At 50.1% G+C, this 12,289-nt stretch overlaps 1 protein-coding gene across 1 annotated transcript in view; it reads left to right on the top strand.

Moving 5' to 3' along the window:
* CFAP57 (cilia and flagella associated protein 57) overlaps window positions 1–5,372 on the top strand; it is a 65,915-nt gene extending 60,543 nt beyond the window's left edge. Inside the window, exon 22 of the mRNA XM_045895435.2 lies at window positions 5,056–5,372. Coding sequence (XP_045751391.1) covers window positions 5,056–5,270 — 215 coding nt within the window. The 3' untranslated portion in view covers window positions 5,271–5,372. The remainder of the gene's footprint in view (window positions 1–5,055) is intronic.
* The last annotated feature ends 6,917 nt before the right edge of the window (window positions 5,373–12,289 follow it).

The following is a 12,289-nucleotide window of genomic DNA, read 5'->3' as shown; positions in this document are numbered from 1 at the left end:
GTTGTCAAAGAATTCCTATAGATAACATTCTAAGGAACATGAACTCACAATCAAAAATCACTAAATACAGGAGGAAATAAATCACCATGAGTGAAAAACAACAAAAGTATCAAACTACAGAATAAAATCAACAAAGACCGTGGATAATAGAATTATGAAAATAAAAATATTTAATATATTTAAAGAAATAGAAATTTGAAAATAAGACAAAATAAGAGTTTCCCAAAATTGGCTAGGTAGATTAGAAAAAAGAACCAAAAATACTCCTAGAAATGAAAACTATAGGTTGCAATTAGACTCAATGGACAGACTGAACAATGGGTTAGAGGTATCTGAAAGGAGACTTCGTGAACTAAAAGAATGAAGAAATTACCCAGACTGTAGCCCAGTGGGACAAAGGTATAATAAAAGACAAATAAGACGGGTTGGGATAACCCAACTTATGTCAGTTTGAGAAAGAGAATGAGGAGAGGCGACATTATGATAAAGAATAGCTGGAAGTTTTTCAGAATTGGTGAAAGATGCCAATCATCAGGTCCAGGAAGCCCGGTGGATCTCAAGCTGGATAAATAAAAAGAAATCTATATCTAAACTGCAGAAAACCAAAGACAGAGATGTTAAAAGCAGCCAGAGAACAGATAGATTGCATATAAAGGAATAACAATTCAACAGATACCTGACTTCCCCAGAGCAACAGTATAAACCATGTAGAAATTGTGAAATAGTGTCTTCAAAGTGCTAAGAGGTAATAACTGTCCCCTGGAGTTATGTAACTGGTGAAACACAAGAAAAAAATTTTTTTACAAACAACTGAGAGAATTTGTCACCAACAAAACCTCATTAAAGGAACTTTTTTTTTTTTTAAAGATTTTTATTTATTTATTTGAGAGAGAGAATGAGAGACAGAGAGCACGAGAGGGAAGAGGGCAGAGGGGGAAGCAGACCCCCCGCTGAGCAGGGAGCCCGATGCAGGACTCGATCCAGGGACTCCAGGATCATGACCTGAGCCGAAGGCAGTCGCTTAACCAACTGAGCCACCCAGGCGCCCCTTAAAGGAACTTTTAAAGAATATATGTCAGGAAGAAAAATTACTCCAGAGGGAAGTCTGACAACTGTATAAAACAATACTAACAATGTCTAAATTGTGGATTAAAATACCAAGACAGAAATAAAACACTGAGCATTTAACCAGGGGAATCAAAGCTAAAGCATTCTAAGTCTTGTATTGTTTTGCAAGAGGGTAAAGATACTGATTTACTTTGGACTCTAAGTTAAATATACTTCTTAAACTTTTTAGGATAACTATTAAGAAAGAAAGAGTGTATATACCTTCCAAACCAGTAAAGGGGAAAACCCCCTAAATTTTGAAAAGGCCAAAAAAGAAAAGGAAAAAGTGACATCAACATAAAATGCAAATAAAACAGTAGAAATAAATGCAAATGTATTAGTAGTCACATTCTTATGTGACATCATGTAAAATCAGAACTTAATCTCCCAAAGGAAGCTTGCAGGCAGGATGCGGAGAGGAGACTGCCCAGCTCTGGTAGAAGGCAGGATCAAAGCAGAGCACGGACCAAGAGGACACGGGGAATATGAGGAGCAAGATGGGGACAGGGGCCATGAGGAGAGCACTGACATGGCCCAACCATGGAGGAAAAGGACAGGAGGGTTTACACACCACAGTGCATGGAAGAAGACCATCAAAGGGGAACTCTGTAAGACTGAACCAAACAAACTGATGAGCAGGCAGGTCATTATCAAAGGGATGAGAAAGAATTGGGGCAGTGAAGAGAAGAAACAGGAAAAGCCCAGCCCATGCCCTCAAGATGTTCACAGACCAAGGTAGGAGACAGAGGGGGAAACAAGGGCCAAAGCCCCACATTCAGCCCACTGGACCATCTTCCATGTGAACTGGTCTCAGGAGGCCCAGTTGCACTCCTGGGAACATTCATGGACAGTGTCACCCAGGCCAGGGATATTTCAGGAGACAACTGCTTCTGGAGGCCAGCCACCAGCCAGCAGCTGTGTCAACCCTGAGCTGTCTCATAGCTCTGCAGTGTCTGATTTCCCTATCCCTTGCCTGTTAGGATACTCCTCATCCAGTACATCCCAGTGCCCAACCTCTGAGGTCCATTGACCTCACTCAGTGATTGCAGAGCCTGGAGGAGCTTAAAGCTACAATCTGCATCAAGATCCTTATGGCACCTGGTGAAGCACTGGGACAAAGAGAGGATGGTATGGCTAGTGGTAGGGCAGAGTAAGAAAAATTCCAAGTGCTGGATTATTTCTAGGCTCAATCTAGTCCGTACCTCCAGGACTGTGGCCTCACAAACACAGGTTGGATCTCTCTGGGCAGCAAGACAATAATTGAGTAAGTGTAAAAGCCAATGGAGAGGGCAAAGATCAGTCCAAAGACTACACTGGTAACCAGGAAAGAGGAAGTAGCTAAGGGAGCAGGTGGAGAGGCAAACAGAAACTAGGCAGAGGCAAGTGTTACAGGTGGATGGGCTTGTAGGCTTGGGTGTGCTGTACCTTCCCAGGGTGCTGCTCTCCCCAGGGCCAGGCCACAGCTTGACCAAAAGGATGGTTATCAGGGGCAACCCGTAGCAGCAGGAGGATGACGAGTCAAGAGCTAGAAAAAGAAGAAATAATAAAAGATCAAGAGCCTAGAAATTGCCAAAAAGAAGAAGAGTTGAGAAGCAAAGGCAAGAAGAGAAGGGTCTAGACTTCTCTTAGGAAGAGTGGGATGAGTCAAGCACTCTTAATGCTGGCCCCATCTTCAGACCAATTAGAAGCCCAAGGCAAGGCTGGCCACTGGGCTTTGCTGACACTTGCTCCTTGCAATACTCTCTTCTTTGGCTTCCAACATGTATTCTTCTCTAGAGTTAACTTCTGATGTACAGGAAAGAGGTTGGCAGTGGGTAGGAAAGAGACCGCTCTTCTACTGAGAGAAGCTTGACTGGGAGTTGGAGACACACATTGTGGGCGAAGTAGGTGTCAGTGTCATCTGTGAAGAGTGGAGGAGAGGATGGATTTGGCAATAATTTCTTGGATGGGACACCAAAAACACAGGCCACAAAAGAAAAAATAGACTACATAAAAACTGAAAACTCACATGCATCAAAGGACACAATCAACAGAGTAAAAGGGCAGCCTGTGGGATGGGAGAAAATATTTGCAAATCATGTATGTGATAAGGAGTTAGGGTCCAGAATATGTAATTAACACCTGCAGCTCAACAGTAATAACAAAACAACCAGATAGAAACATGGGCAAAGGACTTGAATAGACATTTCTCCAAAGAAAATACACAAATGGCCAACCAGCACATGAAAAGATGCTCAACATCATCCATCATCAGGGAAATGAAATCAAAACCATGAGGAGATGCCCCCTCACATGCGTTAGGATGGCCACTCTCAAAACAAACCAACAGAGAAGTGTTGGCGAGGATCTGGAGAAATTGGAACCTTAGTGCACCACTGGTGGGCATGTAAAATGGTGCAGCCACACTACATGGCAGTTTCTCAAACGTTGAAAATAGAATTATCATATGATCTAGAAACCACTCGTAGGTATATACCCAAAAGAACTGAAAGCAGGGTCTCAAAGAGTTATTTGTACCTCTCTGTTGATAGCAACATGATTCACAGCAGCCAAAAGGCAGAAGCAACCCAACGTCTATCACTGGATGAAGGGACAAACAAAACTAGTATGTACATGCAATAAAATATTCTTCAGCCTTAAAGAGAAAGGATTTTGACACATGTTGCAACACAGAGGAACCCTGAGGACGTCATGCTAAGTGAAATAAGCCAGACACACAAAAAAGAAAAATACCATGTCATACTACTTGCCTGAAGTTCCTAGAGCATCATGTTCTTAGAGACAGAAAGCAGAGTGATGGCATGAGTGTTCTTGCAAGAGTTCTGGGGAATGATTGCACAACAATGTAAATGCACTTAATGCTACTAAACTCTGTACTTAGAAGGGGTAAGTGTTATGTTTGACCATCCTTTTCTTTAAAGAGTTGGAGTGAGGAGTTAGAGTACAGGCCAAAGTTCAGAAGCGCAGCCGGAGCGGGGGAAGGAGAGTTTGCTAACCACAGGCAGGAAGTTCGTCTGGGGCTGGAAACTGAGAATTTGAATCGCACAGGTAGCAACAACAGGCCAGGTGTGAATGGAGAAACTGGGTGGTTGGATAATCTCAGGTTCGGGCTGTGCGGGGCACATGGGGCCGGAGGACAAGGCATCTAGAATGTCAAGGGTGCTGTCAAGAAAATGGCAGAAGAAACCCACGGTGGGTCTGACTGGACAGAAAAGGGAGTGGATCTAAAAGGAACCCCTTTGGTAGGTAAAAAATGGAATAGTCCAGATAGAAGAGATATACACTCAGTCAAAGAACAGAAATCTTGAAGGCAGTGAGAGAGGTGGTAATGGGAGGATGGGCTACTACAGTAGAGATTTAAAGGTGTGGGGTCCTGGGCCTGCTGAGGGAGGGGAAGCCACAGAGCAGGTGCCCACATGGCATGGAGGCCAAGGACATCAATGCTGAGAGTTCAGTCTGTGGGGCCAGGGAACAGGATGAGCCATGGACCCTCGTGGATACCGGCATCGTGTGGGGTGATGGCAGCACCCGAGACAGGAAGGTGGAGTCGGGGCAAAGTCTTCAAGGAGCATGAGTGAGTGGCCAGCCCAGGAGGGGTAGAGAGGGGTCTGCCTCCTGGAACAGGGGTCTTATGTGTGGAGGAGGACTGGGGGATTTGGAAGCCAACCTAGGTCAGCAGGAGAGCGCCACCCTGCTTGGGGAATGGGCCACAGGGGGAATGAGCAGAGTCCGCTGGAGGGGCCTGGGGCAGGCAGACTTGGGGGCGGGGCTCGGGAGACAGTGGAAGGGCCTGTCTCTATCCCTAGCATCTGGGACTGAGTGTCTGTCCCTCAGTAAGTGCTCAATAAATCAGAGGACAGAAGGGAAGAAGAGGGATAAGCTGGTTTCAAAAAAGCTTCGCAGCAGTCCAGTAACAGGCCCACAGTAGACCTGCTCTGTGCCTTTCAGTGTCCAGCGAGGACGTGTCCGGCATCGCACCCACCATGAGACTGAATGAGCAAGAAGAAACCGGGAGAATCATCGAAATGCAACGCCTAGAAATCCAGCGCCTCAGAGACCAGATCCAAGAGCAAGAGCAGGTGCCGGGCTTCCACCCCGTTGGTGGAATTCGGCTTCCTTCCCTTGTCCAGTCAGAAGTGGACTATGAGGTGCAGATCAACTGATCCCCTCTGGTAAGCCATCTGCAGGTGCCCCTGTGCCTCTGCCCCTAGGCCAACTCTGTGCTGTCCCTGCAGGCCCTGTGGCACTGGCCCCGCCAACCTCTTCTTCTTGCCCCAGGGAACTTGAGACCTGGGCAGAATAAAGATGTTTGCCCACAACCGTGTCCAACTCTCTGTTTAGCCAGGGAGTCCGGGAGGGGTAGGGGAAGAGGGGACCCTGAGGACTGGGGGGCTCCAGTTCGTCCAAAGCCGTTGCTGCTTGTCCCTGTCCAGGCACAGGGCTGCCTGTCACTGTGGAGACCACACGGTGGACTTGGGCCCGGCTTCCTGCTGCCTCCTACTCTCTCTGGGCCCCTAGGGTGTGGCTGCCTACACCCTGTCACAGTGACCAGCTCATCCCCCTCAGACCAGTGTGTGCCCAGCATGTCCTCTGCCCTCTAGGTGAGCAGGCCCAGGGAGGAGGAAAAAATTCAGGCCCCTCTGATTGATTCCACCACAGAGACAACAACCCATGACATCATCATGCCCGGCAGGTGGGATGGAACAGACTTCATTCCAAGCTAGCATCTTGGCTTTACCTTTGCAGAAGAAACTGACTTGAAATGGGGTCAGGGAGGTCAGCGGAGCCAGATGCTTTAGGGTCTTGAAGGCACATTACAGAGATGACACTGTCCAGAGGCCAGCACAAAGCCCCGAGAGTCCCTGCCCTCCGCTCCCAGGCTCTTGCCACACAGGCTTCCTTTCAATTCCTCCAAAAAGTCAAGTGCTTCCCTGCCTCCGGGTCATTCCACATACTTATCTTCTCTGCCTGGAATGCTCTTGTCCCCACACCTCACTCAGTGAACTTCATCCTTCAGATGGTAGTTGAAATGCCGCTTTCTCAGAAAGACAGTCCCTGATCCCTCCCTCCCCCATCTAGATTACACGCGCCATACTGTTTCCCTTCACAACCCTCACTGTAACATATCCATTTGATGGTGTGATGCCTCTCCCACTGGGTTCTCAGCTCTGTGGGCGCAAGGTCCGTGTCTGTTTTTAAAGTCCCTTGCACGTTCGGGTGGAGCATTGATGGAGGGACCCGAGAGTGGAGGCGGGGGGCTGTGGGAAGGATGCTGTGGCCAACCATGAGTAAGAGGACAGCTTCCGCGACCCAGATGGTGGCAGTGGAGATGCAGGGATGTGAATTCTTCTGACTTTGGGACCGAGGGAGTTAGCCCAGCACAGGGAGAGGGCCTCGGGAAGAAGGCACGCACAGAGCAAATGGGGCTCTTGAGCAAACTGGGGCTCTTCTGTGGCCAGAAGGATATTCACTGGGGCTAGGATGCAGCAACATTCAAGCGACAGGGTTTTCAACCTAAAAATGCCCTAGAATCAAATACCTCACATTTTACCTCCGAGATGGGCCACAGGTTACAGGTGAGGAAATCAAAACCCAGAAGGGTGAAATCGTTAGCACAGGCTCGTCTTGGTGGGGCCAAGACTGCGGCCCTGGGGCTGCCAGTGGTGTCCACGTTCCAGCCCTGGGCCAGGTGGTGGAGGTGATAGGAGTATGAATGGTCTCAACCAGAAGGAGAGGGAGCTGACAACTCCCAAGCTAAGCTCCCCTAAGCTGCTGGCTGGCGGTAGTCCAGCTGCTGGGAGGGAAGCGGAAGCAGAAGCCCCAGCCGAGGGAGAGCGTGGCACTTGGGCCAGCAAGGAACAGGGTGTTTGCTCAGCTGCCCAGGGGGGCAGGGGGACGGCCTCTGGCTGGCAAACCTGGAGCCGGAAGTCTTGCTGTTTTGTGCAGGGCTCTGCCTCTCAACGATCCATGTTGTGGCTAGACTGGCCCTTGTGGTTCTGATTATGATTCCAAGACGTTCTGCAGCAACCACCATCAGGAAACTTCGAAAGAAAGGTTTATTACTTATGGAACCTGGAAATTACACTTGGGCCACACAGCAAGGCCAGGGGAGGCAGCAGGAAGAGAGGGAGGGAGAGAAAGCAATCTCACAGGCCTGGGGTTCTGCCCTATTGGGGTCAAGTGTGGAGGCCTACGGTCTCTGGGCTCACTATTTAAAATTTAAGAGTGGGAATTTAAAGGGTAGGAAGGGGGAGAGGGCCTCAACGGGTCAGTTACTGAAATCAACCAAGATCTCTGCAACAGAGAAGCCTGGGTGGCTGGCAATGGGTTTTTTGAGATAGTCCTCTTTGAAGCAGAGGTCAGGCACTTGCATTACAAAAAGAAAAGTCACTGTCGGGGCTCAGCAATGCCAGTTCACCGCTCCATTTTTCTCTGGGGTTCCTACAACAAGCTGTTGGGTGGCATTGACTGGGTGGTTGATACATAGGAGACCTCGCTTCCGCTTTGCCTATCCCGACTCCATGGGGAGCTTCTCACCCCACTGGGGAACCTCCCCCTTCACGACCTCCCTCTTCACTGGCCTACAGCCTGTTGACCAACCCCCCGCCATTGACAGAGTGAGCCTGGCAGTCACCTCCTCCTGCAGGACCCCACTGGTCACCCAAGTGGCTAGGCATTTGGCATACGGACTCCACTCTCGTTCTTCTGGTTGTGGTCCGTTATTAAGCTCCAGGGACTCATTCATTTATGGTGGGACAGCTGGTGCTCTGGGAGACTGCCCTCTCTCTGGGCCTTCGGACATCCATTGGCTCCCTTGCCCTTCGTCTAGAGTCTTAGCATCAGCTACGGCCAGACAGTGTGAGCTGCCTAGCAGAGTCTCCTCTGCCCTCCTGTTCTCCTGCGCTGAAGACCCTGCCCCACAGGAGATGGAGCATTCGCATCTACCTTTCCCCACTGCTTTTTACACAAAGCATGACCAGCCGTTACCAAACAGCTGCTCCTAGGAAGTGCCTGAGGGGCCCTGGTGGGCCTGGGAATATCCGCGTGTCCAGGGAGGACTCCCTTACAATCACTGTTCTGGATTCGGAGAGGTTAGAGAGAAGGATGTCAGGCCCAGGAGTGGGGTCCATTCTTCCTGAGCTCTGTTGGGATAAGCTCCCCTAGACCATTGGACGTTCAAGGGCCTGCTTATGCTTTGAGCTGAGCTGGACGGGAGAGCAGACTTGCAAGGAAGTAACCCTGCTGTGTGCCAGGCAGTGGGAAGAACTAACATTCCCCATCACCTACGATGACCAATCATGCACGAGAATTGGTATTTATTGGTCATCTAGTGTGTGTCACATGGTGGGATTTGGCAGGGGTGGCAGGTGTCGACTAGGACTCACCTAGCACCTCCTCTGTGTACCGAAGCAGTAAATATATTAAAATTGGGACTATGAGAGTCTAGTTCTGAGCAGAAGAACTATGGATGCCTTTCTTTGGCTCCAAGTAACAAAACCCAACTCTAGCCAGTTTAAGCCCAAAGGGGAAGTTTATCATCTGGCGGGGCCGGGGGGTGGGGGGGGTGGGGGTGAGGGGTGGGGGGCTGGTCTCAGGAATCTCGGGGCAGAGATAGAACCAGGCCTCAAGAGAAACTTGAACCAGCGGCTGGCTGAAACCACCCCTCCCTCTCTTGTCCCCGCGCCTCTCTGCAGACCAGTTTCTGTGCCCAGCTCAGCTGGCAGAATGTGCCTCAGCGTCTCGTTAGTCCCCGCTCCAAAGCTGAAATGGAATCTCTAGTCCGATTTTAAAATGCCAAAAGAGAAGTATTTTTGGCCTCACTTGAGTCTGGGGCTCGTCTCTAGCCATAGCCGGGCAGATGGGTCACGGGACGTGATCCTGGTTGCTGGGGTTCATCCCTGTGGTGAAGGCGGTCATTGTGAGCAGGGCAGACACTCCCAAAGATGTCCCTCTGAGGGAACTGTCACTCATGGAGCATGGGGGTGGTGACGGGCGGTGGCTTGAGCTGCAAACCGCTTTCTGCCTCTTGCCCTCCATGCTGCCCTTCAGGAGGGCGGGGACAGCACCTCTTCTGCTCGTCACCTGTCTGCAGCACCTGACACAGCAGCTGGTGGGAACACAGAGAAAGGAAACGGTAAATGTTTGCTGGAATTAATCAGGAATATAATTATAGCATTTAATCACACACACACACAACTATTTAGCCTAAGTACTGTTGTCCCCATTTTACAAATGGAGGACCTAAAACACATAGAGTTTAAGCAGTTTTTCTCTGGTTACACAGCTGGAGCTGGGGGTTGACACTTCAAGGTCAATCTAGCTCCCAAACCAGTGGGCTTTCCACCATTCATTCAACATGCGTTCACCCCGCACCTATTTTACACGAAGCCGATTTTAGGAGCTGGGGAGACACCATGAATCAGACTCAAATCCCTTCCGTCATGAAGCTTACATTTTAGGAGAGTAGGGAGACAATATTCCAGACAGATAAGAAAAATATATAGCATGCTGAGCCGTGATAATTGCTACAGAGAAGCATAAGAGAATAAGGGAATAAAATAGGGCAGGGGGACAGGAAGTATGGGGAAGGTTGTGATTTCAGGGTGGCCGGGAAGGCCTTCTTGCTGAGAAGGTGATGTTTGAGCACACACCTGACAGAGGTGCGAGAGGGAGTCATGTGGGAGAAAAGCATTCCAGGCAGAGGGAACGGCCCATGCAAAGGCTCTGAGCAAGAGCAAGCCAGGGAGGGTAACTGCGATGAAATCAGAGAGGGCCTTAGAGATCCAGGAGGACTTCAGCTGTTTGCAGAAGGTAGGCCAGTGGAGACACGTAGCACGGCTCTGCCTTAGGACAGGGTCATCCCAGCTACCAGGGTGACAGTAGGCTGCGGGCTGGTGGGAATGCAGCAGAAGCCGGGAGACTGGGCCACAGGGCCTCTCTTTTGAGAGGTGGACCTCTCAGAACTCCCACTAATGGACCAGTTAGAATCCACACTTTGCACTCTGTGCCCACTGCCACCTCCTACTCCTGGCTTTCCCGGCTGCCCACCTGAGCTGCCCCCACAGCTTCTGCTTTGGGGACAGAGTTCAAAAAGCCCTGCAAGGAGCCTGCCTGTCCACTTGGACTCCAAAGTTATTTGATAAGACCCAGACCGAGACCAAGGACTCATGCAATCAATGTGTGAGCTGAGGAACCTTTTAGGCTGTGTTACCCATCACCCAAAAAGGTCTTTTCAAACCGCTCAGGGGAAAGGGAGAGAAAAATCTCATGAGTTCTGCTGCCCCAGCTCCATCCAGGACAGCTGGACCATGGGTCTGGCTGCGCTGACTTCTTGGGACCAGGAAGATAAATACTTGCTAGAAATCAGCACGTCAACCTGAGGAGGACACAGCCTGGAGCCCTGACCCTCCCTGCCCCCTCACCCTGCCCGCCCCAGGGCAGGGGGTACCTTTATAAAGTTTTGCAAAGTGGCACACCCACGTGGTCCTCCCTGAGATCCAGCCCGCCCCACAGCAGTCAGCTTGCCGTCACTTTTCCTTGAGGGGAAGAATCATCTAGATCTGCGCTGATCAATCAGGGAGCTGAGGGCCACATGTGGCAATTGAGCATTTGCAACAAGGCTAGTCTGAACTGAGATGCACAGAATAAAAGACTGAAGTAGCTTATTACTCATTTGTAATCATTCACTACCTGGAAATCATAATCATAAATCATAATCATTCACTAACATGAAAATATTTGGGGGTTAAATAAAAATTGTCGTTTATTATTTTCACCTTTTTTTAACCTTCTTAACGTGGCTACTAGGAGATTTTATTATTTGTTTAAAGATTTTATTTATTCATTTGCCAGAGGGAGAGCACAAGCAGGGGCAGCGGCAGAGGGAGAGGGAGAAGCAGGCTCCCCGCCGAGCAGGGAGCCCAAAGCGGGGCTCGATCCCAGGACCCTGAGATCATGGCCTGAGCCGAACAGGCAGACGCTTAACCGACTGAGCCACCCAGGCGCCCCCACTAGAAGATTTTAAATTACATCTGTGGCTCACATTATAATGCTATTTGACAACACTGCTCTCAAGTTACGACTGGCTCCCCCATCCTCTCCACAGAACAAAGCTAAGAGAGGTCAAGCATGATTATTTTGTGAGCCGATAATGGGAAGAAAACTCCGACTTTTTCTTATCTATTTCACACATACCAGAAGGAGAGAGAGGAAGAGGCATTGCAAGGGGCCCAATCCAGGAGATGGGTGACAGCCTGCAACCACCTCCAAGCGGGCCCCGTTCACCCACCCGAAGTGCGTGCGGTGTTAGAAGCAGAGCGCTGGCCACATCCCTGGTGCACTTCAGAATCCTCCAAGGGCACCTCAGAGGAGTCCAGACGCCTTGCCATGGCAGGCGAGTCCCTGTGCAACCTGCCAAACTTGTCCTTCCAGCCTTATCTCACATGCTGCCTGCCCCTGTCTCTTCACACATTCATTCATTCGACAAATATTTACTGTTACTTCCCACTTGCCAGGCAAAGTGCTGGCTACTAAGGTCAGGTGGTTAGCAAAACAGACACTAAGACCCCCCTGTCGTGGGGGATGACAAGTAAGTAAATAGAGGCAATTACAGCACATGCTTAGGTAAGAGCAGCTGTGGGGCAAAGCACTAGGGGCCGTGGGTGTACCAGAGGCACCTAAACCAACCTGGAAGTCCGAGAGGGCTTCCTGGAGGAGGTGACATCCCAGTTGAAGAATATGAGTTGGCCAGACTGAGGCTGGATGGTGGTAAATACCCCGTGCAGGGGAACTCTGAGTTCAAAAACCAACCGGAAGGGCAAAGCAGTGGACGGAGCATGCAGAACTGAAGGACATGCCATCTGGTTGGAGGGCAGGGGCCAGGGGCAAATGACTGGCCTGGGGTAGATGGCAGGGGCTGTGTGAGCCCTGCAAAAGAGTGTGGCATATACCCTAAAGGGTTTATTCTGCAACAGTTTTAAGCAAAGGAGCTCCCATTTCACACCTGAAAAGCCTTTCCCCTCCTCTGGGTGAGCTCAAGTCCCACCTCCCCCAGCAGGAGCCACGTCCAGGGGGCCAACCTCCTGCGTCAGGCCCTTGGGGCTTTAAAGGAGACGGAGCAAGGGGCTTGTAGGGGCTCCACTCCAGGGATGAGGGTACGGGGCCTGGGTTTGGGGATCAGCTG

This window comes from Mirounga angustirostris, unplaced genomic scaffold (assembly GCF_029215605.1).
Source record: "Mirounga angustirostris isolate CCGP_5_RB_7025 unplaced genomic scaffold, mMirAng1.0.hap1 SCAF_4, whole genome shotgun sequence".
NCBI lineage: Eukaryota > Metazoa > Chordata > Mammalia > Carnivora > Phocidae > Mirounga > Mirounga angustirostris.
Note: the sequence above shows the minus strand (reverse complement) of the source record. Positions and strands in the feature narration are given on the sequence as shown.